Source organism: Staurois parvus, unplaced genomic scaffold (genome assembly GCF_062004578.1).
Source record: "Staurois parvus isolate SC_StPar_1 unplaced genomic scaffold, SC_StPar_1.0 ptg001220l, whole genome shotgun sequence".
Taxonomy (NCBI): Eukaryota; Metazoa; Chordata; class Amphibia; order Anura; family Ranidae; genus Staurois; species Staurois parvus.
This window is the reverse complement of record NW_028319016.1, coordinates 632,500-658,900: the sequence shown is the minus strand read 5'-3', so window position 1 is coordinate 658,900 and position 26,401 is coordinate 632,500. Positions and strand designations below refer to the sequence as shown.

The window sequence follows — 26,401 nt, the reverse complement described above, 5'->3', positions numbered from 1 at the left end:
AGGCAAGATTCACACCAACGCAGGTTGCCACTGATGCGTTTTTTTCCTGGTGCATTTTGCGTTTTTGTGATTTGTTAATGTGGCTAGGGGGAGGTGTCTGTCATGCAGGAAACACACAAAAAGCGCAGGTGCATGCATTGCCAATGAAGTCTATGGAACCAAAAATGCCACCTGCTGCAAGCAAAAAAATCCCTGACCCTCTATTAGTTATTTCACGTATTTATATAGTGCGGGATATCATTCTGTGCTTTGTGAAGTATGATGAACCATTGAGAAGAGTCAGTGCAATCAGGAAGAATCATTGAGAAGAGTCAGCGCCATCAGGAAGAATCATTGAGAAGAGTCAGCGGCATCAGGAAGAACCACTGAGAAGAGTCAGCTCTATCGGGAAGAACCACTGAGACGTGTCAGTGCCATCGGGAAGAACCACTGAGAAGAATCATTGCCATCAGGAAGAACCACTGAGAAGAGTCAGCGTCATCAGGAAGAACCACTGAGAAGAGTCAGCGGCATCATGAAGAACCATTGAGAAGAGTCAGCGGCATCAGGAAGAACCATTGAGAAGAGTCAGCGCCATCAGGAAGAACCACTGAGAAGAGTCAGCGCCATCAGGAAGAACCACTGAGAAGAGTCAGCGTCATCAGGAAGAACCACTGAGAAGAGTCAGCGCCATCAGGAAGAACCACTGAGAAGAGTCAGCATCATCAGGAAGAACCACTGAGAAGAGTCAGCGCCATCAGGAAGAACCACTGAGAAGAGTCAGCTGCATCAGGAAGAACCACTGAGAAGAGTCAGCGCCATCAGGAAGAACCACTGAGAAGAGTCAGCGTCATCAGGAAGAACCACTGAGAAGAGTCAGCGTCATCAGGAAGAACCACTGAGAAGAGTCAGCGCCATCAAGAAGAACCACTGAGAAGAGTCAGCGGCATCAGGAAGAACCACTGAGAAGAGTCAGCGTCATCAGGAAGAACCACTTAGAAGAGTCAGCGGCATCAGGAAGAACCACTGAGAAGAGTCAGCGGCATCAGGAAGAACCATTGAGAAGAGTCAGCGGCATCAGGAAGAACCACTGAGAAGAGTCAGCTCTATCGGGAAGAACCACTGAGACGTGTCAGTGCCATCGGGAAGAACCACTGAGAAGAATCATTGCCATCAGGAAGAACCACTGAGAAGAGTCAGCGTCATCAGGAAGAACCATTGAGAAGAGTCAGCGCCATCAGGAAGAACCATTGAGAAGAGTCAGCAGCATCATGAAGAACCATTGAGAAGAGTCAGCGGCATCAGGAAGAACCATTGAGTGCCATCAGTAAGAACCATTGAGAAGAGTCAGTGCCATCATGAAGAGCCATTGAGAAGAGTCAGTGCCATCAGGAAGAACCATTGAGAAGAGTCAGTGCCATCAGGAAGACTACAGTCTATGGAGTGTATCACAATCACAGCAGCTCACATATACACAGACTGAGGCCAGTGCGGTCAGATGCTGGTTAGCATATTAAGATATTTTTGGGTTGTGGGAGGAAACCAATGCGAATGCAGAGTACGAGCTCAATGCAGATAAGTGTCCCTTATGGGAACTGAATTCGGGACCCAGAGCAGCAAGGCAAGAATGCTAATCACAGCCCACAAGAATGTGAAGAATGACAATTACTTCACAGATGATGCAGAGGAAAGGTGGTTTGCTCTGTAGATATAGGGCAGAGAGTTCCTTATTATTCTCCTTCAATGAGCGTGATGTCATGGCAGGCAGTTAGAGGCACAGTCCATCTTTCTGACCAGGTTTCATATTTATATTATGAACCATGATTACACTCCTCAAACCCCCCACCCTCAAAGTGCTCCCCCAACACATTTACCTGAATTATGGGGTGCTTCTTGCAACATTCTGTGTTTCTTTTTTTTTAATTTAGGGCTCATCGTCATCATTCATTCACAGAAATCTCAGCAGAGGGACTCAATGGAGCACAAAGGCACCACACTCATAGTCCACTGACTACTTCCTCCTTCAGTCCCATAACAGAAGGTCCGTACAGAGCGGGGTGAAGGGAATAATGTGAAGGAGTCTGTGCGCTGCACCTGCAATACACCGACTACGGCTGCAATGCTCGGCAGGCTCCAGTGTAAAAATATAATAAACTCACATATTTTTTTTTTGTCTGTAATTGTAGGTGCATTTTTTATCAGGTCTCGATGTGGACATGTCAGAAAGTTTGACATCATCAGCCCGCCTCTCTGACTTCTATTTTGTTCCAGAACACACTGCTCTATACTGTATAAAGTCTCAGCTCCATACAGTTTATACAGCATATCCAGCAACTGCACGTTAGTGAGGGAAATCGTGTTTGGGCCAGCTTGGTTTGAAAGAACTATTTACACTGAAACTAAAGCTGTAGATCAGCATTAAAGTGTTACTAAACTCCGGACCCTGCATTCACTATATCCGCTCTCCCCGGACCCTGCATTCACTATATCCGCTCTCCCCGGACCCTGCATTCACTATATCCGCTCTCCCCGGACCCTGCATTCACTATATCCGCTCTCCCCGGACCCTGCATTCACTATATCCGCTCTCCCAGGACCCTGCATTCACTATATCCGGTCTCCCCGGACCCTGCATTCACTATATCCGGTCTCCCCGGACCCTGCATTCACTATATCCGCTCTCCCCGGACCCTGCATTCACTATATCCGCTCTCCCCTGACCCTGCATTCACTATATCCGCTCTCCCTGGACCCTGCATTCACTATATCCGCTCTCCCTGGACCCTGCACTCACTATATCTGGTCTCCCCGGACCCTGCATTCACTATATCTGGTCTCCCCGGACCCTGCATTCACTATATCCGGTCTCCCCGGACCCTGCATTCACTATATCTGGTCTCCCCGGACCCTGCACTCACTATATCTGGTCTCCCCGGACCCTGCACTCACTATATCTGGTCTCCCCGGACCCTGCATTCACAATATCTGGTCTCCCCGGACCCTGCATTCACTATATCCGCTCTCCCCGGACCCTGCATTCACTATATCTGATCTCCCCGGACCCTGCACTCACTATATCTGGTCTCCCCGGACCCTGCATTCACTATATCTGGTCTCCCCGGACCCTGCATTTTTACACAATGCAGAGGATTAACCCCTTAGCTTCCACAGTGAGTATAACAAGCATGTTATACAGACTGATTGTACTGATGGGGGTTTAGTAATACTTTAAAAGAGAGGTATCCATTGGAGTGATTGCCATCTTTGTATATTTTTTTGGGATTGGTGTGGGGGTACACTGGACATCTTCTTTGTGCTTTGCTGGGCTTCTACTGTGTCCTAGCACTTCAGGGAGGAATGGGCTGTCTCCAAGCATACCTGACCTCAATGTATCCATTGCTATATATGCTCCAACATGGAATTAGGACAACGCTTTACAGAGGAGCCTGGACAAGGCAGTGCCAGTTCCACATAGATTGCAAATGTTCTGCAAATTGTTGGACAGTGTACATTTTTTTTTTTTTTTTTTTTGTGCAGTGACAAGAACACCCGACTCGATGAAGGACCCTACCATTTATAAACCGAAGAAGTGAGAAGGCCCAGGACTGGAGTGGCATGTGGCTTTAGATAAGAAACAAGAATATTTGGGGAAGGCTTTCCTTTATTGCTGGGGAAGGATAGGGGGGGTAACATTATCCTGGAGATCAGCTTTGACCGGCAGGAATAGGAGATTGCTCAATACAGTGGTGTCCCAAGGCAGGTGCGGGGGGGTGCATGCCGCACCGGGTGACACCTACCGCAGGGGGTGACACCGGACCTGCTCCACAAAAAGGTAAGTTGTAAAGCAAGCTGACGATCCCCGCGGGATGGATGGAATCTGCGGATTGGGGAGCATAATGGACCGGACTCCGATCCATTATGCTCAGTCCTCAGATCCAAACCATCCCGTGGGGATTGTCGGCTTTCTTTACAACTTACCTTTTCTTGGAGCGGGTTCGGTGTCACCCCGTATAGGTTGCATGCCGATGATCCCCGCAGGATGGTTTGGATCTGAGGACTGAGCATAATGGATCGGAGTCCGGTCCATTATGCTCCCCAATCCGCAGATTCCATCCATCCTGTGGGGGTCGTCGGCTTTCTTTACAACTTACCTTTTTGTGGAGCGGGACCGGTGTCACCCCGTATAGGTTGCATGCAGACAATTCCCGCAGGATGGATCGGATCTGCAGATTGGGGAGCATAATGGATTGGAGTCTGATCCATTATGCTTAATCTGAAGATCCGATCCATCCTGCGGGGATCGTCGGAGGGGGTGTCACCAAGTGTTACCGCACCGGGTGACACCAACCCTAGGGAAGCCCCTGGCTCAATATATACTAGCCAGCTGAACTCCTCTATTCACTCTCTGAGTAAAGCTGGCCAAACATAGATAGAAATTCACGATTCAACAGGAACTGCCCAAACTTTATTCAGTGTGTGGCCATCCCTCCTGAACAGAAGTTGATCATTTACAAATTTACCATTGATCAGCAGCTGCAGTTTCCAGTGGCAGGTGTTGCTTTCAGAATACAATATTTGGCTGAATGAAAACAAAAAAACAACTGTGCGGCCAGCTTAAAGCAGTATTACCGTTATGGTTGCATTCATTTTATTTTTTTTAGGCTTTCCTTCTATTTTCATCTGGTGATCTGGCCGGTAAGTCTGTTGTTTTACAACAGAACAAGCTCTCCTGCAGATGTAGCAGTTCCAGGGATGAGGCAAACCATTAACCACTGACAGGGGTGCTTACAACGATCAGCTTTTATTTATTCATATAAAACCTTTATCCCAAAAGGAAAAAAAAACGGTTTGCTGTAACAGCTTAGAAAGTATTAGCTAGAGTTTGGTTTCAGTTTGTTAGTGTATTTAAACCTGCTAATACATTTGACACTCCTATCCCCCCTGACAATGCTGCTGTCTAAGAGCCAGTTCACAGCACATGCAGTCCAGTGCGTTTTGTTTCTGCATTAAAAGGCATTGATATTAGCTAACATGGTTCCTAATGTCATAGTTCACTCCAGTGCGTTCCAGTTACAGAAAAAAGCTGCATTTTTTTTCTGCACTGAACTGTACTGGAACGCAGTAAAATGCATCAAAAACACACCAAAAACACACAGGAACGCACATGTCCTTATTTAGGTTGAAGAAAAAAAGGGGAAAAAATGAACTGGAACGCATCAAAAATATGGTGTGAACCGCCCTAAAAGTGTTCCTTCAGGCCGGTTCACACCATAGAAACGCAGTCCATATGTTTCCACATGCACATTTCTGACGTGTTCAAACGTTTCTGACACGTTCTGATGCATTTTTGATGCTTTCCGGTTCATTTTTCCCCTCTCTTTTTACTTCAGTTTAAATAGGGACGTGTGCATTCCAGCGCATTTTTGGTGCATTGCAGTGCGATTTTTGATGCGTTTTTCCACGTTCCAGTACAGTTCTGTGCAGGAAAAATGCAGCCTGTTCTACTTTTTCTTTTCAGCAACCGGAACGCACTGGAACTGCAAGCACTGATGTGAACTATGACATTGACAGCCATATCACCTACTTTCTGTGCGTTTCGGATGCAGAAAAAAAAGCAACTGAAACACATTGTGACGGGAGTCACTTTGGGTGGGGGGCCCATGGAACGCAGCTCACTTTGGAGAGGTGGGGGGACCCGTCTTAGCTCCCCATATCCCTCTTATGTGTAAGTCACCCTGTGCCCGTTAGGGGTACAGGGTGATCTGTCCTAATATTGGGGTGGGGGTTGTTGACTGTTTAATGCCATGTGGTTGCATCCCATTGTTCTATTGTGTGTCTTGCTTGGGAGCAAACTATTATGGGATGTATGTGTTTGTATATTGGCTTGGTGGGGGGTGTCTGTTGATGTGTCTCTTGTTGCTAGATGTGGTTTGCCCCGCCCTGTGTCAATATGCAGGGAGGGGGGAATTGTTCCCTTGAATATATATATCTTGCATCTGTGTTAAAACAAAAGAGTCTATTTCCTGATTTATTTAAAGACTGGTCTTGTCTTGTTTATGTGTATTGGCTTGGTGGGGGGTGTCTCCAGCAGCCCTCCCTACTGATGGGACTGTCTGCTGGTGGGATGTTTGAATACCTGTGTGTCTCTTGTTGCTAAGTATAGATTGCCCCGCCCTGCATCATTATGTGGGGGGGGGGGACTGTTCCCTGAGTTCGAGTTTCAAATAAAGAGTTCCATGTTCAGACAGACCGGTGTTATCTAGTCTTGTATGGTCGGCTGTGGGGTCTGTGGTCGGTGTTCGTACGGGGAAGCGGTATTATAACGGAAGTACCCAAGCGCAGACTGGGTCGGTTCCGTTACACACATGCAGTGTGAACTGGCCCTTCATCCAGAGTGGAGGCACTCTAATACAGGAGGTGTTACTGACCAGATCACCAGGTGAAAAGAGAGGGGAAAAAAGCCTAAAAAAAAAAAAAATGCAGCCACCACATCTGATTGATAAGCTGCAATAGATTACATTTATAGCTTTGGGTTTAATACCGCTTTTAGAATATAAATATAATACCTGTATCCGGGGATCCAGCTCTTCCTCTAGCTCGCCCTCGTCCTTCTTTCCATCGCTGAGGTTTTCAGCCGGCTTCTTCATCTCAGTGCCACCTTCGCCCTGCAGCTCTAGGTGGCCAGTTGGGTGGTCCTCGGCTCCTGGAGTCGGAAGCCTCTCCTCACACGGGGGCCCCTCCCTGACCTCCATGATGGGACAGCTCACAAGTGCATGGTTTCTTCAGCCCTGCGGAACACAGAAACAATTTATAGGAAGAGATGAAGAAATGTCCTATTGGGAAGTTGAAACAGAACTCCACACAAAGCTCTTCATTGGTCATAGTAGCGGATTACATATGAAGGGGAAGCTGTAGTTATAGTTTCTAGATATAATCCATATGATCCTAGCACTGTGTGTTAATGCTGACGTTTAACCTCTTCGCGCCTGCCAGACACAAATGTGCGGCCTCTGGGCCTTGACGCCGAGCGGCCGCACACTTGCGTGCAAACTGGTTAGCACTTCCACCTGGCAGTACTGGGGTCGTTGGTTCGAATCCCAACCACGGCACCACCTGCCTGGAGTTTGCGTGTTCTCCCTGTCCCTGCGTGGGTTTCCTCTGGGTACTCCGGTTTCCTCCCACACTCTAAAGACATGCTGGTAGGTGAATTGGCTCCTGTCTAAATTGTCCCTAGTATGTATGAATGTGAGTTAGGGACCTTAGATTGTACGCCCCTTGAGGGTTAGGGTCTGATGTGAATGTACAATATATACGTAAATTGACGGCGCTATGTAAGTACCTGAAATAATAATAAAAAATAATTAAGAAAAACACGTGTGCTGAGAGCACGCGCCCTGCGCACTCCCAGCACGCGTCTGGTACTCACGGAAAAGGTCCCGATCTCCTCTTTCGATCGTGACAGCGAATCATGGCGGTCACATGACCCTAAAAGCCCGCCCCGCCTCCTAGCTTCTGAAACCCTTGAAGGGTCGGGAGGCACCAGCGCCAAGGGGTTAATCAACTTTTTTTCCTTCCTGAGTCATCAAGCAACCATTTCCATTTTTATCACATACCTTTTTTTAGACCCATGCACATCATCACTGGGTCTCAGTCCTTGTCTATGCAATGCAAGCAGTCATGGCTAGTGGGAGGGGCTAGGCGGGTGCTGTACATAGTTTCCTAAAAACATCACAGCACCTTGCCTCGGTACTCCTCTCACAAGCCCTCAGCCCTAATGCAAGCAGTGGGCTGGCTCTTGGGAGGAGTACTGCAAATATCACATGGGTGGGTAGGTGGGTGTCAGTCTGGATGGGTGGGTGTCAGTCTGGAGGAGTGGATGTTCATGGGGAGGTTGTATTTGCATGTAGACCACCCTAGGTAATACCCACATGTGATGCTGAGCTTCCATGATTGAAATCCACCTTCTGCGATATTCCAGCCCTGACCAGATGCTTGGCGCTGTGCAGGAAACCGTCTGATGATCTCACAGCACTGAACACATCTTCCAGTGTCTGAGCCCCCAGAGATTCAGAAAAGCAAACCCCTTCCACCTGCTGGACTATGATCTGGCCTTGGTTGTATGTTTGTACCCGGAGGATGGGGCCGGAGGGCTGACATTGTCACAATCCAATCACAGCCCTGAGTGACATCCTTATTAATAGTCTTAGGCTACAGCTGTCAACTAGCTGAAGTTTAATCTGCTTAGACTTTGCCTTCCCCGGTTCCCCCCTCCCCCCTTATCCACATCCCAAGGAAATATTTACACAAAATCGGTTTTCATTTCATACCACGCTTAAGAACCAGTGAGGCTATCACTTGGTCTCTGTGCTCCTTTACACAATGCAGGCAGATAATGGCTACTGGGAGGGTGTTGCACATTCCTGAAAACATCACAGCACCCTGCCTCAGTTCTCCTCTCAAGAGCCTTCAGCCCTGATGTAAGCAGTGGCAGGGGTTACGCAAACATCAAAATGCCGGGATGGGTGGGTGTCAATCTGGAGGAGTGAGCGTTGCTAGGCAGACTGTATCTGCATACAGACCCCGCTAGGTAACACCCGCATGTGATACTGAGCCTCCATGATTGAAAAGGCTGAAATCTAGTGCATTAAAAGGGCAGGTCGAGGACAGTCAGTATAGGGAAGAAAAGACTAGATGATGATGGACGTCCTCCAGCCAAGAAATGAGGCGGAGTTCTGACTTACTGTGCTGCCTCCTGAACACTGAAAGGGCCACCAGGAGGCAGCAGTAGGGGTTATAATGAAAGAAAATTGTTGCTGTGTAAATACATCTGCTGGCAGAAATGGCAGATGGATATAGAGAGACACAAATTAATTTTATTAATAAACGTTGATCAGACAGGAGATAGAGATTCAAAGTAACATTGTTTATAAACATTGATCACACAGGAGATATAGATACAAAAGTAACATTGTTTATAAACATTGATCACACAGGAGACATAGATACAAAAGTAACATTGTTTATAAACATTGCACGACTGTGCAATTGTCATTTAAAGTAACGCAGCACCATATCCCAAAAAATGGCCTGGTCAGGAAGGGGGGGGGGCAATCCTCTGGAGGGCAAGTGGATAAACATTGATCAGATGGGAGATAGAGATGCAAAGTAACATTGTTTATAAACATTGATCAGATGGGAAATAGAGAGATACAAAGTAACATTGTTTATAAACATTGATCAGACGGGAGATAGAGATACAAAGTAACATTGTTTATAAACATTGATCAGATGGGAGATAGAGATACAAAGTAACATTGTTTATAAACATTGCACAACTGTGCATTTGTCATTTAAAGTAACGCAGCACCATATCCCAAAAAATGGCCTGGTCAGGAAGGGGGGGGGGGGGGGCAATCCTCTGGAGGGCAAGTGGATAAACATTGATCAGACGGGAGATAGAGATACAAAGTAACATTGTTTATAAACATTGATCAGACGTGAGATAGAGATACAAAGTAACATTGTTTATAAACACTGATCAGACGGGAGATAGAGAAATACAAAGTAACATTGTTTAAAAACACTGATCAGACGGGAGATAGAGAAATACAAAGTAACATTGTTTATAAACATTGATCAGACGTGAGATAGAGATACAAAGTAACATTGTTTATAAACATTGATCAGACGGGAGATAGAGAAATACAAAGTAACACTGTTTTTTAACCATGTATAAAGCGAATAAATGTGAGCGCACAGAGAGGACGAAAGCAGCTATGCACAAGGAAACCAAAAAAAACCCTCTAAAAGACAGTATAAAATAAATGTGCAGCGCTAACTAATAAAATCAATACGATATGTATGAATGCTTATAAATAATAAAGAAAATATATAAATTACAGATATAATATCAAAATGGCACATAAACAGTTCATAGGTGACTTTATAGTGCTCAGATATTCCTATGACTTCCTGAAGACGAATGATGTGCATACAGGTGTGTAAGGAATGCGCACTCACCAGAACGCGCAAATTATGGAGCGTTTGTATATTATATCCTGATGTCATCTAATGGTCATCTCAGAGTAAGGCAGGAATCCAGTAGACTCCCTCTTGTGGTCCTGGGACTCAATGGTGGGACATCAGGGGTATCCAGAGTTCCCCTTAACCTCCCTGGCGGTATTCCCGAGTGTAGCTCGGGGTAAAATGTCAGTACCAGAAGCGGTAACCCCGAGCTACACTCAGGCTTACCATGCGGCGTTGCTCAGGGAGTCCCTGCAGAGCTTACCTTGTCCTTCGCTCCCGTGATGTGTCCCCGGCCATCTCCTCCGGCCGATGCCGGCATCCGGCTTCTGTGTTCCGGTCCCTGTGACGTCGGGACGTACGGCCGCCGCCGCCGCCAGTGGGAAATTTGAAAATTTTAAAAAATGTCTTTTTTTCAAAATTTTACATAGTAAAACATTGCTGTTTCAACCCATTTCACATACATTTTGTCCCGAGTGCTTTGTCCGGCGCCCTGCCTGCATTTTGAATGTTCTTTCTGCCTGGAAACTGAGAAACGTCCATGGCGTCCAAAAAGCGTCCCTTTAGGTCAAAATCGGTTTTAGACCGGCTAGAGAACAGCGATAGTAAATCAGAACCACTTGCAGAATTGAGTGATAATGATTCGTGGGGGAAATTCCTCATCAGACACTGAAAACGATTCTGCGACTTTGCTCAGTGATGTGCGAACTTGGCGCTATATTTCACATTTCAGTGTTTTTGGTTTGATTATATTATTGATGTAAATGTATTATTATTATATTATTATTTTTTATGATTATTTATTAAATTATAATTTATGATTTCGTGTTTCAAATTTTATCCTACCCGGGATGTTTACTAGACTCTTGTTCGGACAGATTTCAGTGAGTTATTCCTAAACATTACAGCCTACAATAAAAAAAATACATATTTCCATGCAAAATAATGTACCGCTTTCAGCACCAAAAATCTGAAATAATCATACCGCCAGGGAGGTTAAGGTATAGATGGGTGCAGCTCTCTGGGTGTAATGGAGGCTCCCTCTCTGGTGGTCAGGTGGTAGGTAGCTGTAAGTTGATACTGCACCCCTGATCCTGTACAGACAAGGTACTGCCAAGAAGTGAAAAAAAAAAAAAGTACCTTCCCTATACAGGATCAGGGGTGCAGTATCAACTTACAGCTACCTACCACCTGACCACCAGAGAGGGAGCCTCCATTACACCCAGAGAGCTGCACCCATCTATACCTTAAGGGGAACTCTGGATACCTAAGGGTTTCAGAAGCCGGGGGGCGGGGCGGGGTTTAGGGTCATGTGACCGCAGTGACACGCTGTCACGTTGGTCACATGATCGGGAAAGGTCCCGATCGAAAGAGGAGATTGGGACCTTTCCGTGAGTACCGGACATGTGTGCTGAGAGCGCGCTCCCAGCACATATTTTTTCTAATAGAACGCAAATGTGCGGCCGCTCGGCCCAGACGCCGGGAGGCCGCACATTTGCGTTCGGCCGGTGCCAAGCGGTTAAAGCGGAACTTCCCCTTTTGGGTGGAGCTCCGCTTTAATGATACCCCAAATGCAGGTCGTAAATGTACTGCATTTGCCCACACCTGCCTGCACCGGAGCACACAGTATTGTTGTACCAGACGATCCGGTTACAGCGCGTTTTAAAATGTAGTGCATGCACTGCTTTGGGCACGCTGCGATTTTAGCCCATTCAAAATGAATGGGCTTGAAAACGCGGCGCACAGATCCACGCTGTGCGCTTCTGATACGGGCATGGTGCGGACCAGCCCCAAAAAACATTTACTTTAGGGTGTTTTCTTGCCTAGTAACAGCTTTACCAAGAATAAAAAAATGCTTAAAGTGGAACTTCACCCCAAAGAGGACGTTCTGCTTTTCTGCCTCATTCCTAGGCGATCCGAGCGGAACTTCACCCCCCATTCTTCTGCTCACAGCCTTTTGGGACATGTCACAGGTCCCAGAGGACAGCAGGGACATTCACAGGACGCAGCGCGGCTTGCGCATGCGCAGAGCGAAGCTGCAAGGAGTCACAGGCTGCCACCAGTTAACATGCTGGCACCGGGGAGCTGAAGAAAGGCAAAGTACCGGCCCGGGTGAGGACAGCGCTGGATCCCTGCACAGTTAAAGAGGATCTATAGTCAGAAAAATAAGTCATGCAGGCCGGCCCCTTCTGCAGGTATAGCCATTAAAAATAAGTGACTATCTCATTTAAAATCCAGTAATACAATGTCTTAAGCAGACCATACATGGGTCGAATTCCGAACGATTTTTCGATCAAAAACATCATTCGTTCTGTAATCCGATGGTGCCACCAATGATTTCGAAAATCGGTCGTTTTACACACATTTTCCAGCATGCCCGATAAACAAAATGGGGAGGAACCACGAAAATCGGCCGGTGCTATTGCCCCACTAACAGAGCGAAAATCACCTGATTATTCTTAGGTCTGATTTTCGAACGAAAAAGCGTTAAAAAATCGACCTATGTATGGCCGGCCTTACACTGTTCTGCACATGCTCAGTTGCTCTCTACTGTTAGGCAGTGCGCTGAATTTGTAGAGGCTGACCTGCTGAGAGTCTAAAGATTAAAGTGGAACTCAACCTATCGATTTAACAGTTCAAAATGAAAACTCCTCCTACAAGCTTTAACCAATGCTCAGCTGGACACTGATAGAAGTCACAAGACTGCTGTATACTGCTGATGAGAAAAGGTATTTAGCAGTTTATATTTACTAAAATAATTGCATTTCCATGTTCTGTGGGAGACCAGATACAGTCAGGTCCATAAATATTGGGACATCGACACAATTCTAACATTTTTGGCTCTATACACCACCACAATGGATTTGAAATGAAACGAACAAGATGTTCTTTAACTGCAGACTGTCAGCTTTAATTTGAGGGTATTTACATCCAAATCAGGTGAACGGTGTAGGAATTACAACAGTTTGAATATGTGCCTCCCACTTCTTAAGGGACCAAAAGTAATGGGACAATTGGCTTCTCAGCTGTCCCATGGTCAGGTGTGTGTTATTCTCTCATTATCCCAATTACAATGAGCAGATAAAAGGTCCAGAGTTAATTTCAAGTGTACTATTTGCATTTGGAATCTGTTGCTGTCAACTCTCAATATGAGATCCAATAAGCTGTCAGTATCAGTGAAGCAAGCCATCATTAGGCTGAAAAAACAAAACAAACCCATCAGAGAGATAGCAAAAACATTAGGCGTGGCCAAAACAACTGTTTGGAACATTCTTAAAAAGAAGGAACGCACTGGTGAGCTCAGCAACACCAAAAGACCCGGAAGATCACGGAAAACAACTGTGGTGGATGACCGAAGAATTCTTTCCCTGGTGAAGAAAACACCCTTCACAACAGCTGGCCAGATCAAGAACACCCTCCAGGAGGTAGGTGTATGTGTGTCAAAGTCACCAATCAAGAGAAGACTTCACCAGAGTGAATACAGAGGGTTCACCACAAGATGTAAACCATTGGTGAGCCTCAAAAACAGGAAGGCCAGATTAGAGTTTGCCAAACGACATGTAAAAAAGCCTTCACAGTTCTGGAACAACATCCTATGGACAGATGAGACCAAGATCAACTTGTACCAGAGTGATGGGAAGAGAAGAGTATGGAGAAGGAAAGGAACTGCTCATGATCCTAAGCATACCACCTCATCAGTGAAGCATGGTGGTGGTAGTGTCATGGCGTGGGCATGTATGGCTGCCAATGGAACTGGTTCTCTTGTATTTATTGATGATGTGACTGCTGACAAAAGCAGCCGGATGAATTCTGAAGTGTTTCGGGAATATTATCTGCTCATATTCAGCCAAATGCTTCAGAACTCATTGGACGCTTCACAGTGCAGATGGACAATGACCCAAAGCAGACTGCAAAAGCAACCAAAGAGTTTTTTAAGGGAAAGAAGTGGAATGTTATGCAATGGCCAAGTCAATCACCTGACCTGAATCCGATTGAGCATTTCACTTGCTGAAGACAAAACTGAAGGGAAAATGCCGCAAGAACAAGCAGGAACTGAAGACAGTTGCAGTAGAGGCCTGGCAGAGCATCACCAGGGATGAAACCCAGCGTCTGGTGATGTCTATGCGTTCCAGACTTCAGGCTGTAATTGACTGCAAAGGATTTGCAACCAAGTATTAAAAAGTGAAAGTTTGATTTATGATTATTATTCTGTCCCATTACTTTTGGTCCCTTAAGAAGTGGGAGGCACATATGCAAACTGTTGTAATTCCTACACCGTTCACCTGATTTGGATGTAAATACCCTCAAATTAAAGCTGACAGTCTGCAGTTAAAGCACATCTTGTTCGTTTCATTTCAAATCCATTGTGGTGGTGTATAGAGCCAAAAATGTTAGAATTGTGTCGATGTCCCAATATTTATGGACCTGACTGTATAGTGAATGCAGGGTCCGGGGAGACCGGATATGGTGAATGCAGGGTCCGGGGAGACCAGCTATAGTGAATGCGGGGACCGGGAGACCGGATATAGTGAATGCAGGGTCCGGGGAGACCGGATATAGTGAATGCGGGGTCCGGGGAGACCAGTTATAGTGAATGCGGGGTCCGGGGAGACCGGATATAGTGAATGCGGGGTCCGGGGAGACCGGATATAGTGAATGCGGGGTCCGGGGAGACCGGATATAGTGAATGCGGGGTCCGGGGAGACCCGATATAGTGAATGCGGGGTCCGGGGAGACCCGATATAGTGAATGCGGGATCCGGGGAGACCCGATATAGTGAATGCGGGGTCCGGGGAGACCGGATACAGTGAATGCGGGGTCCGGGGAGACCGGATACAGTGAATGCGGGGTCCGGGGAGACCGGATATAGTGAATGCGGAGTCCGGATATAGTGAATGCGGGGTCCGGGGAGAGCGGATATAGTGAATGCGGGGTCCGGGGAGACCGGATATAGTGAATGCGGGGTCCGGGGAGACCGGATATAGTGAATGCGGGGTCCGGGGAGACCGGATATAGTGAATGCGGGGATCGGGGAGCCGGATATAGTGAATGCGGGGTCCGGGGAGACCGGATATAGTGAATGCGGGGTCCGGGGGGAGTGGATATATTGAATGCGGGGTCCGGGGAGAGCGGATATATTGAATGCGGGGTCCGGGGAGAGCGGATATAGTGAATGCGGGGTCCGGGGAGACCGGATCTAGTGAATGCAGGGTCCGGGGAGAGCGGATCTAGTGAATGCAGGGTCCTGGGAGAGCGGATATAGTGAATGAAGGGTCCTGGGAGAGCGGATATAGTGAATGCAGGGTCCTGGGAGAGCGGATATAGTGAATGCAGGGTCCTGGGAGAGCGGATATAGTGAATGCAGGGTCCGGGGAGGGCAGATATAGTGAATGCAGGGTCTGGGGAGACCGGGTATAGTGAATGCGGGGTCCGGGCAGGGCGGATATAGTGAATGCGGGGTTCGGGGAGAGCGAATATAGTGAATACGGGGTCCGGGGAGACCGGATAAAGTGAATGCAGGGTCCAGGGAGAGCGGATATAGTGAATGCAGGGTCCGGGAAGAGCGGATATAGTGAATGCAGGGTCCGGGGAGACCAGATATAGTGAATACAGGGTCCGGGGAGAGCGGATATAGGGAATGCAGGGTCCTGGGAGAGCAGATATAGTGAATGCAGGGTCCTGGGAGAGCGGATATAGTGAATGCAGGGTCCTGGGAGAGCGGATATAGTGAATGCAGGGTCCTGGGAGAGCGGATATAGTGAATGCAGGGTCCGGGGAGGGCAGATATAGTGAATGCAGGGTCCGGGGAGACCGGGTATAGTGAATGCGGGGTCCGGGCAGGGCGGATATAGTGAATGCTGGGTTCGGGGAGAGCGAATATAGTGAATACGGGGTCCGGGGAGACCGGATAAAGTGAATGCAGGGTCCAGGGAGAGCGGATATAGTGAATGCAGGGTCCGGGAAGAGCGGATATAGTGAATGCAGGGTACGGGGAGAGCAGATATAGTGAATACAGGGTCCGGGGAGAGCGGATATAGTGAATGCAGGGTCCTGGGAGAGCAGATATAGTGAATGCAGGGTCCTGGGAGACCGAATATAGTGAATGCAGGGTCCTGGGAGAGCGGATATAGTGAATGCAGGGTCCTGGGAGAGCGAATATAGTGAATGCAGAGTCCTGGGAGAGCGGATATAGTGAATGCAGGGTCCGGGGAGGGCGCATAAAGTGAATGCGGGGTCTGGGCAGGGCGGATATAGTGAATGCGGGGTCCGGGCAGGGCGGATATAGGGAATGCAGGGTCCGGGGAGACCGGATAAAGTGAATGCAGGGTCCGGGGAGACCGGATATAGGGAATGCAGGGTCCGGGGAGAGCGGATATAGTGAATGCAGGGTCCGGGAAGAGCGGATATAGTGAATGCAGGGTCCGGGAAGAGCGGATATAGTGAATGCGGGGTCTGGGGAGACCAGATATAGTGAATGCAGGGTCCTGGGAGAGCGGATATAGTGAATGCAGGGTGTAGGGAGAGCAGTTATAGTGAATGCAGGGTCCGGGGACACCGAATATAATGAATGCAGGGTCCGAGAGCAGATATAGTGAATGCAGTGTCCGGGGAGAACGGATATAGTGAATGCAGTGTCCGGGGAGAGCGGATATAGTGAATGCAGTGTCCGGGGAGAGCGGATATAGTGAATGCAGGGTCCGGGGTTTAAGAACATTTCAACTGCTGCTAAGGGTTCTAGGCTTCAACAAAATGGCGGCCTCCAGTAAGAAGAAATTGGAGCAACGCTGGAGGCAAGTAACAGCACACACTAATTGTGGTTGCATAATTATTAATGTGGAATCTACACTCACCAGCCACTTTATTAGGTCCACCTTGCTAGTACCGGCTTGGACCCCCTTTTGCCTTCAGAACGGCCCTCATTCTTTGTGGCATAGATTCAACAAGGTGTTGGAAACATTCCTCAGAGATTTTGGTCCATATTGACATGATAACATCACGCAGTTGCTGCAATTTGTTGGCTGCACATCCATGATAGGAATCTCCCGTTCCACCCCATCCCAAAGGTGCTCTATTGGATGGAGATCTGGTGACTGTGGAGGCCATTGCAGTCCAGTGACCTCATTGTGATGTTCAAGAAACCAGTTGGAGATGATTTGAGCTTTGTGACATGGTGCATTATCCTGTTGGAAGGAGCCATCAGAAGATGGGGATACTGGAGTCATAAAGGGATGGACATGGTCAGCAACAATACTCAGGTAGACCGTGGCATTTAAACAATGCTGAATTAGTACTAAGGGGCTCAAAGTGTGCCAAGAAAATCTCCCCCACACCATGACACCACCACCATCAGTCTGAACCATTGATACAAGGCAGGATGGATCCACCACACCATGACACCACCACCATCAGTCTGAACCATTGATACAAGGCGGGATGGATCCACCACACCATGACACCACCACCATCAGTCTGTACCACTGATGCAAGGCAGGATGGATCCACCACACCATGACACCACCACCTTCAGTCTGAACCATTGATACAAGGCAGGATGGATCCACCACACCATGACACCACCACCATCAGTCTGAACCACTGATGCAAGGCAGGATGGATCCACCACACCATGACACCACCACCATAAGTCTGAACCATTGATACAAGGCAGGATGGATCCATGCTTTCATGTTAAGCCAAATTCTGACCCTACCATCTGAATGCCGCAGCTGAAATGGAGACTCATCGGGCCACGCAATGTTTTTCCAATCTTCTATTGTCCAATTTTGGTGATCTTGTGAGAATTATAGTCTCCGTTTCCTGTTCATAGCTGACAGGAGTGGCACCCAGTGTGGTCTTCTGCTGCTGTAGCCCATCTGCTTCAAGGTTTAGCGTGTTGTGCGTTCAGAGATGGTATTCTGCATACTTTGGTTGTAATGAGTGGTTATTGGAGTTAGGCTACTTTCACACTGATCCGCCACAAGAACGCATAGACGTTTTTACCGCACTTTGAGTTTTCTTAACCATTAGCCGCCCGGCCTATAGCCGTTTGGCGGCAGCAAAAATGCTTCATCTTTCCGGGTGGACGCCATTTGGCGTGCTCCCGCACATGCGCAGTTTGTGCGGTTGCAAAGCCGCGCAGCGGCGCGATCTGTCACCGGCCGTGTACCTCGGACACGGCCGATGACAGATCTGAGTACCGGCCCCCGTTGCCGGTACCATGTGACTTGCTGTGACCAATCACAGCAGGTCACATGACAGTTGTATACAATGGATGGCTTCATTCATGCCATCCATTGTATACTAGTGTCTAGCTGTGAATGGTCGCAGCTAATCACATGCACATGTCATGTGATAAGCTGTGGCCAAATCACAGCTAAGCACAAAAAAAAAAAACCCTGAATGAATCGATGTCATTCAGGTAAATGCTTGCTTATAGCAAAGTAATTCTTTGCTATAAGCAAATTGTGTAAAAAAAAAAAAAAAATACTGATCACTTCCCCAAAGTAGTACAATGTTACTATGGTAACATTGTACTCCTTTGGTCATAGTAAAATATGAAAAAAAATCTTAAAAAAAATAAAAAAAATGTAATAAAAAATTAAAAAAAATAAAAAATATATATATATATATATTTTTTTTTCATATTGTCACCAATCAGTGTCCCTGATCACCGCCATGCCAGTTATATGATGACGCTGTACTGCACTGGTGACAATATGTAAAAATAAAAATAGTGAAAATAATTTTTTTAATTTTTTAATTTTCCGAAAAATTATGACAAAAAAAATACAACTTCAAAAAACTCGCCATGCCTCTTATGAAGGACGTCGGACTGTCTACTCTGCAAAAAGGAGTCATTTGGGGGATATCTGTACTGTTCTGACATTTGGGGGATATCTGTACTATTCTGGCATTCTTGGACCTCAAGAAATTAGATTGGCTGTCAGTACTTCAGGATTGATCAATATTCAGATCTATACCATAGTTTGTGAACTCTATAACTTTCCTACAAACTAAAAAATCCCTCCTAATTTGGGTTATTTTCACCAAAGACATGGAGTAGAATACATCTCGGCCTAAATTTATGAAGAACAATTATTTATTTGTAAACTATTATAACAAAAACAAAGAAAAACGTGTTTTTTTTTCAAAATTTTTGGTCTTTTTTTGATAATTTAGCAAAAAATAAAAACCTCGGCGGTGATTAAATACCACCAAAAGAAAGCTCTAGTTGTGTGAAGAAAATGATATAATTTTAGTTTGGGTACAATGTTGTATGACCGCGCAATTGTCATTCAAAGTGTGAGAGCGCTGAAACCTGAAAAATGGCCTGGGCAGGAAGGGGGAAAATTGCCCGGTATTGAAATGGTTAAAGAACAAATGACTTAAAAACTGCACCAAAAACGCTTCTCGTTTTTGAGGCCTTTTGAAGCGCTTTTCATTGATTTCGATGGGAAGAGGCATTTTTGTCCATTTTTTTTTTAACTCCCCAAACATGCCCCAAAGATGCTGTAAGGAATTTACACACAGCACCGCAAGCGCAGCGCCTCAGTGTGAAAACATTCATAGATATACATTCACATACACAGGGAAGCATTTTTCTTGTGCTTTTCAGGCGCTTTTTTTAAACTCAGAAAAACTTCAAAACTCCTCAGTGTGAAAGTAGCCTTACTTGTTGCCTCTCTATCATCTCCAACCAGTCTGCCCATTCACCTCTGACACCAACAAGGCATTTTCGTCCACACAACTGCCCCTCACTGGACATGTTCTCTTTTCCGGACCATTCTCTGTAAACCCTAGAGATGGTTGTGCGTGAAAATCCCAGTAGATCAGCAGTTTTTGAAACACTCAGACCAGCCCGTCTGACACCAACAACCATGTCGCATTCAAAGTCACTTAAATCCCCTTTCTTCCCCATTCTGATGCTCGGTTTGAACTTCAGCAAGTTGTCTTCACCACATCTAGATGCCTAAAAGCATTGAGTTGCTGCCATGTGATTGGCTGATTAGCAATTTGTATTACCGAGCAATTGAACAGGTGTACCTAATAAAGTGGCCGGGGGGTGTATGTCCCTTGATACAGAATCTTACTATTTTTTTATCAATTGTTATGAGGAAAGTTCCGGTTTAAGTCTCCTTTTATTAAAAGTCAACAGCTACAGGATTTGTAGAACCTCTTTAAGGCTGGCCATACACTACACAATTTTCTGCCCAATTTCCTTTAGAATAACCTTCAACTATGTAGTGCAAGAGCCTGATTGGATACAATTGAAAGTCTTGTTTAGGTTTGACCTATTATATGTTTTTTGGTAAATCTAAAGCAAAATTCTCAAGAAAATTGTATAATGTATGGCCAGCCTTATGCAGGCCATAGATGGTTCGAAAATCGGCCGATTTTGCGGCCGAAAATAAAATCGGCCGATTTTCGGATCGTTAGTGGGCGATTTGGTCGGCCGTTTTTCGGTATTTTGGCCGTTTTTTTTTTCGGTAAAGTTGGAAAAAAATCGGCCGATTTTGCCGATCGGCCGATTTTCGCGGCAATTAGTGGGCAAATCGGCCGATTTTTTACCGATAAAAAAATCTGCGCATGAGCAGTGACCTGCAAGAGGAAGACAAAAAGAAGAAAAAGAAGAGGAAGAGGATGAAGAAGAGGATAAAGAAGAAGAAGAGGAAGAAGAAGAGGATGAAGAAGAAGAGGATGAGGATGAAGAAGAAGAAGAAGAGGATGAGGATGATGAAGAAGAAGAAGAGGATGAGGATGAAGAAGAAGAGGATGAAGAAGAAGAGGATGAGGATGATGCTGATGAAGAAGAAGAGGATGAGGATGAAGAAGAAGAAGAAGAAGAAGAAGAGGAGGAGGAGGATGATGATGATGAAGAAGATGAGGATGATGATGAAGAAGAAGAGGATGAGGACGAAGAAGAAGAAGAAGAGGATGAGGATGAAGAAGAGGATGAAGATGAAGAAGAGGATGAAGATGAAGAAGAGGATGAAGAAGAAGATGAGGATGATGAAGAAGAAGAGGATGAGGAAGAAGAGGAGGAGGAGGATGAAGAAGAAGAAGAAGAAGAAGAAGAGGAGGAGGAGGATGAAGAAGAAGAGGAGGAGGATGATGAAGAAGAAGAGGAGGAGGAGGATGAAGAAGAAGAGGAGGAGGATGAAGAAGAAGAAGAAGATGAGGATGATGAAGAAGAAGAAGAAGAAGAAGAAGAAGAAGAGGATGAGGAAGAAGAGGAGGAGGAGGAGGATGAAGAAGAAGAGGAGGAGGAGGAGGATGAAGAAGAAGAGGATGAGGATGATGAAGAAGAAGAGGATGAAGAAGAAGAGGATGAGGAAGAAGAAGAAGAAGAAGAGGATGAAGAAGAGGATGAAGAAGAAGAAGAGGATGAGGATGAAGAAGAAGAAGAAGAGGATGAGGATGAAGAAGAGGATGAGGATGAAGAAGAAGAAGAGGATGAGGATGAAGAAGAAGAAGTAGGATGAAAATAAGAAGAATTCGAGTCCAGCAAAAAGTGTCTCTGCAGAGAGCTCTGCTATTTCTGACAGTTCCTTGACATTTACAGCGGTTGAAACATTGTATCTATTTGTTTCCGAATAAAAACATCTGTATCCTAAATGGAAACAAATAGATACAATGTTTCAACCGCTGTAAATGTCAAGGAACTGTCAGAAATAGCGGAGCTCTCTGCAGGGACACTTTTTGCCAGCTGTAGAAGGGATGAAAATCGGCCGATTTTTTTTACCATTGATGGTAACGTCGGCCACTTGAACGACCGAATTTTCGTTTTTTAAAAGAAAAATCTGCCGTTTTTTCTCCCCATCTATGGCCTGCATTAGGCTCCATGCACACTAGAGTTTTTTTTTTTTTTTTTTTTGCTTCTGGAAAAAACCTAAAAAAAAAAAAACTACAAAAAACATTTTTTTCTGCTCCTAGAAGCTGAAGCTCAAAAAATGCTGATAAGTAGTGTACATGGACAGATAGGAGAGCGCTATTTAGTTTCTAAGAACAGAAAAAAAAAGTGCTATTAACAGCTTCTAGGAGCTTAATAAACTGCTAGTGTGCATGGAGCCTGAAGCAGAACTACGCTGTATTGGAGCAGAAACTAAAAGTGCCATTTCATTAATTTTTAATATTCAAAGCACCCCCTCTCCCATCCATGCTTTACTTTCCTGAGAAATCACTTTAAAAAAACACCCCCTAGTATTTCTGGCAGTGGCCATCTTGAGTAAGGGCAGATGATTTATGTTGCAGTTACTTTCTGGATTCCATCTGCCCTTAGCTCAGGCAGGAGGGTGGTCTTAAATGAGAAAATCCCTCCTAAAGACTCCTGGGATGTATGACATCATTTGCCTTGGCCAGAAACCAGGAAGTAACTGAAGAAATATAAAAAACAGTTTAATACAAGTAAATATAAAACGCCTTCCGATCTGTGTCAGGATGCTAGCAGCATAAGGATTCATAATAGTTCAGGTTGAGAGAGTGACGTTATGCTTTAAGCCCGATATGTGCTCACAAAAGACGATACAAACTGACCAAAGACGCTGAAGTGTGACCGCGGCCTCTCCGGCACCGTACTCCAGGGTGCTATACTGCAACACGCGTCGGTCAGCATGGTGCGTGGCGTGCTGTGGGGGGGGGCATTTACAATAAACGGCATCCCACTGAGCAAACGGGGGAAAGTGCATGCAGTCACTCATTCCCTCACCTGACGCCTTTGCATCTTTGACCATTGCATTCTCCATTGAAATCCTGTAGTCGTGTGCGTGAGCAGGCGCGGTGATGTGTCAGAACGCACACCAGAACCTGATGCGTGCATGGAGATGTGTTTTCCATGAAATCCTATCGGTGTGTGCGTGAGCAGGCGCGGTGATGCGTCATAACAGACACTGGAACCTGCTGATGCGTGCGTGGAGATGCAGTTTCCATTGAAATCCTATCGGTGTGTGCGTGAGCAGGTGCGCTGATGCGTCATAACGCACACCGGAACCTGATGCGTGCGTGATGTGTTTTCCATGAAATCCTATTGGCGCGTGCGTGAGCAGGTGCGCTGATGCGTCATAACGCACACTGGAACCTGCGGATGCGTGCATGGAGATGTGTTTTCCTTTAAAATCCTATCGGCGTGTGTGTGAGCAGGTGCGCTGATGCATCATAACGCACACAAAAACCTGCTGATGTGTGACTGGAGATGTGGTTTCCATTAAAATCCTATCGGCATGTGCGTGAGCAGGCGCTCTGATGCGTCATAGCGCACACCAAAACCTGCTGATGCGTGCGTGGAGATGTGTTTTCCATGAAATCCTATTGGCGTGTGCGTAAGCAGGCGCGCTGATGCATCATAACGCACACTGGAACCTGCTGATGCGTGCGTGGAGATGTGTTTTCCATGAAATCCTATCAGTGTGTGTGTGAGCAGGCGCGCTGATGCGTCATAACCAGGGTGGATAAAAATCAATGATTTTTTTTTTAAAAATCAAAAAAAAACGGATTTTTTTTTTATTTAAATTGGATTTTTTAAAATAAAATGCTTTTTGAGGAAAATATATTACCATCCAAAGGTTATTCCATCATGAAATAAAGATTAGTTTTTTTAATTATGTAGAATAAGGCTGTATATGTTTAATATTTTTGGTAAATAAATTCCATGAATCCATTCACAATGTCAGGCTCTTCCAGAGGTTTCTGTAAGATTATTGGGCAGTTTCTCTGCCTACAAGATATTATCACAGATGATTGGTTTACTTTTGCAGTTCTCAAAACTGAATTGGACTCAGCGGAGATCACATGCCTCTTCTTCACAGCAAAAATGTTATAACATCAACAGAGTTAAGAAAAAGCCCTTCATCCTAACTTCTACAAACCTATGAATACAGAATCAACCCCTTCACTGCTAAGTTTCAAGAAGTTCAGTGAATAGAATAGAAACAATATTTTTCTGATTGTTTGGAGTGGAATAGATCTGCACAAGAAGAAAGTGAAACTAAGTGTGAGGAGGAGGGGCTGACAGTCTAAGTTTCTTAACATATATAGATTTTGTTTAGCCAAATTAGTTACCAAACATGGATGTTTAAGCCAATCACATATGCTGGAATGTTATTGTTTCAGTTGAATAAATCTATTTAAATTGTTATTATTAAGGTAATGATTATTTTTCTCCTTCCTAAGTACAACAGAAAAGTTGTCCAAATATGAATGATTAACCTATTAAACTGGGGATAAAAAAACTAATATGAAAAGTTGTTATCCTAAAAATCTTCATCTACTTGTATATTAAAGTTATACCAGCAAGAATTAGTCTTTATGTAGAAAACTAGGATTTACATCAAACCTTACTGACTAGTGATTTAAATCAAATCCACCCTGATTGAAATCGTATCGGCATGTGCGTGAGCAGGCGCGGTGATGCGTCATAACGCACACCGGAACCTGATGCGTGCGTGATGTGTTTTCCATGAAATCCTATCGGCATGTGTGTGAGCAGGCGCTCTGATGCGTCATAGCGCACACCAAAACCTGCTGATGCGTGCGTGGAGATGTGTTTTCCATGAAATCCTATTGGAGCGTGCGTGAGTAGGCGCGCTGATTCGTCATAACGCACAATGGAACCTGCGGATGCGTGCATGGAGATGTGTTTTCCATTAAAATCCTATCGGCGTGTGTGTGAGCAGGCGCGGTGATGCGTCATAACGCACACAAAAACCTGCTGATGTGTGACTGGAGATGCGGTTTCCATTAAAATCCTATCGGCATGTGTGTGAGCAGGCGCGGTGATGCGTCATAACGCACACTGGAACCTGCTGATGCATGCGAGCAGATGTGGTTTCCATTAAAATCCTATCGGAGTGTGTGTGAGCAGGCGCTCTAATGCGTCATAACGCACACCAAAACCTGCTGATGCGTGCGGGGAGATGTGGTTTCCATGGAAATCCTATTGGTGCGTGCGTGAGCAGGTGCGGTGATGCATCATAATGCACACCGGAACCTGATGCATGCGTGCGTGGAGATGTGTTTTCCATGAAATCCTATCACGTGTGCGTGAGCAGGCGCACTGATGCATCATAACGCACACTGGAATCTGCGGATACGTGCGTGGAGATGTGTTTTCCATGAAATCCTATCAGCGTGTGAGCAGGCGCTCTGATGCGTCATAACGCACACTGGAACCTGCGGATGCGTGCGTGGAGATGTGTTTTCCATGAAATCCTATCAGCGTGTGAGCAGGCGCTCTGATGCGTCATAACGCACACTGGAACCTGCAGATGCATGCGTGGAGATGTGGTGTCCATTGAAATCCTACTGGAGCGTGCATAAGCATGTTGATGCACCATAACACACACTGGCACTTTCTGATGCGTTTCCATTGACAGCCTATCAGCGCGTGCGTGGGCCGGCACGTTGAGGCACCATAACGCACACAAACTTTCTGATGCGTTTCCATTGATTTCAATCAAAAAACGCAAAGGTGTTCGATCTCAGCAGGATCTGGCGCTGTGACGCGCGCAGGAAGACACACACCCCCCCAACTGCATCTCATTGTTCTCAAGCCAGTGACAGGTCCACTTTAATGTTCTGACAGCCCCCTCACCTGCCGGGGGGGGGGGGCTACAACACCCAGCTAGTTCATACAGAAGGCTATGCTGGGATAGCAGCTGCCATGACACGCTGGGCCTTGCAGTCCCCATCCCTCAGGCAGGCACTTCCCCACCCAGTGCCCAGGTCACATGACCACACCCACCTGCACTGTCTCCTTATGGCATGATGGCCCAGGACCTCCTGAGTGACGTCACCCGTCTGCCAGTGACGTCACCCGAAGCCCCCCACCTGGCCGCCCGCCTGTTTGTTGCCGTCCCGTTGCCTGGATCTAGGCAGCGCCTGGCTGCCCCGGAAGCGGAAGGACGGCTGCGGCGGCAAGGGGGGCGCGGCCCTGGGAGCTTTCCGTACGGCAATATGGCTGTGTAATGCGACCCTTCCGTACAGGGCGCTCCGCTGTCATGGAGACACAGAGAGAGGCTCCTGGTTACCGTGGAAACCCGTAGGCCCCCAAAATGGCGGCGCTTACAAAGAACACCTGTCAGCAGTGATTTGTACATGAAACATGACTATGTTATTAAAAAGTGGATGGAAATAAAATAATAATCAAGCAAATATAAAATAATAATTCAAAAAACCTTTTTATTTGGAGAAGGGGGGAGGGGAGTGGGTGTCATGTGTCCCCATGAAGAGATTTGTTCTCCTTCATGTAAAAGTCTGCACCAGGGCTCATTCACACCGTGTCCGATGAGCTGCACCGTCCATGAATCAACGAAGGCCTAACATAAGGACACCAAGAAGCCTGTTCTCACCAAATATCCATAAAAATGGAGCATACAGTGCCTTGACAAAGTCCTCCTCCCCCTTG

At 46.2% G+C, this 26,401-nt stretch overlaps 1 protein-coding gene across 1 annotated transcript in view; it reads right to left on the bottom strand.

Annotated features, from left to right (window-relative positions):
- SH3BP5L (SH3 binding domain protein 5 like) overlaps nucleotides 1–25,907 on the bottom strand; it is a 39,198-nt gene extending 13,291 nt beyond the window's left edge. The window contains exons 1-2 of the mRNA XM_089660236.1: nucleotides 25,739–25,907; nucleotides 6,546–6,767 (exon numbers count right to left, since the gene is read on the bottom strand). Coding sequence (XP_089516362.1) covers nucleotides 6,546–6,731 — 186 coding nt within the window. The 5' untranslated portion in view covers nucleotides 6,732–6,767; nucleotides 25,739–25,907. The remainder of the gene's footprint in view (nucleotides 1–6,545; nucleotides 6,768–25,738) is intronic.
- Between the last annotated feature and the right edge of the window lie 494 nt (nucleotides 25,908–26,401).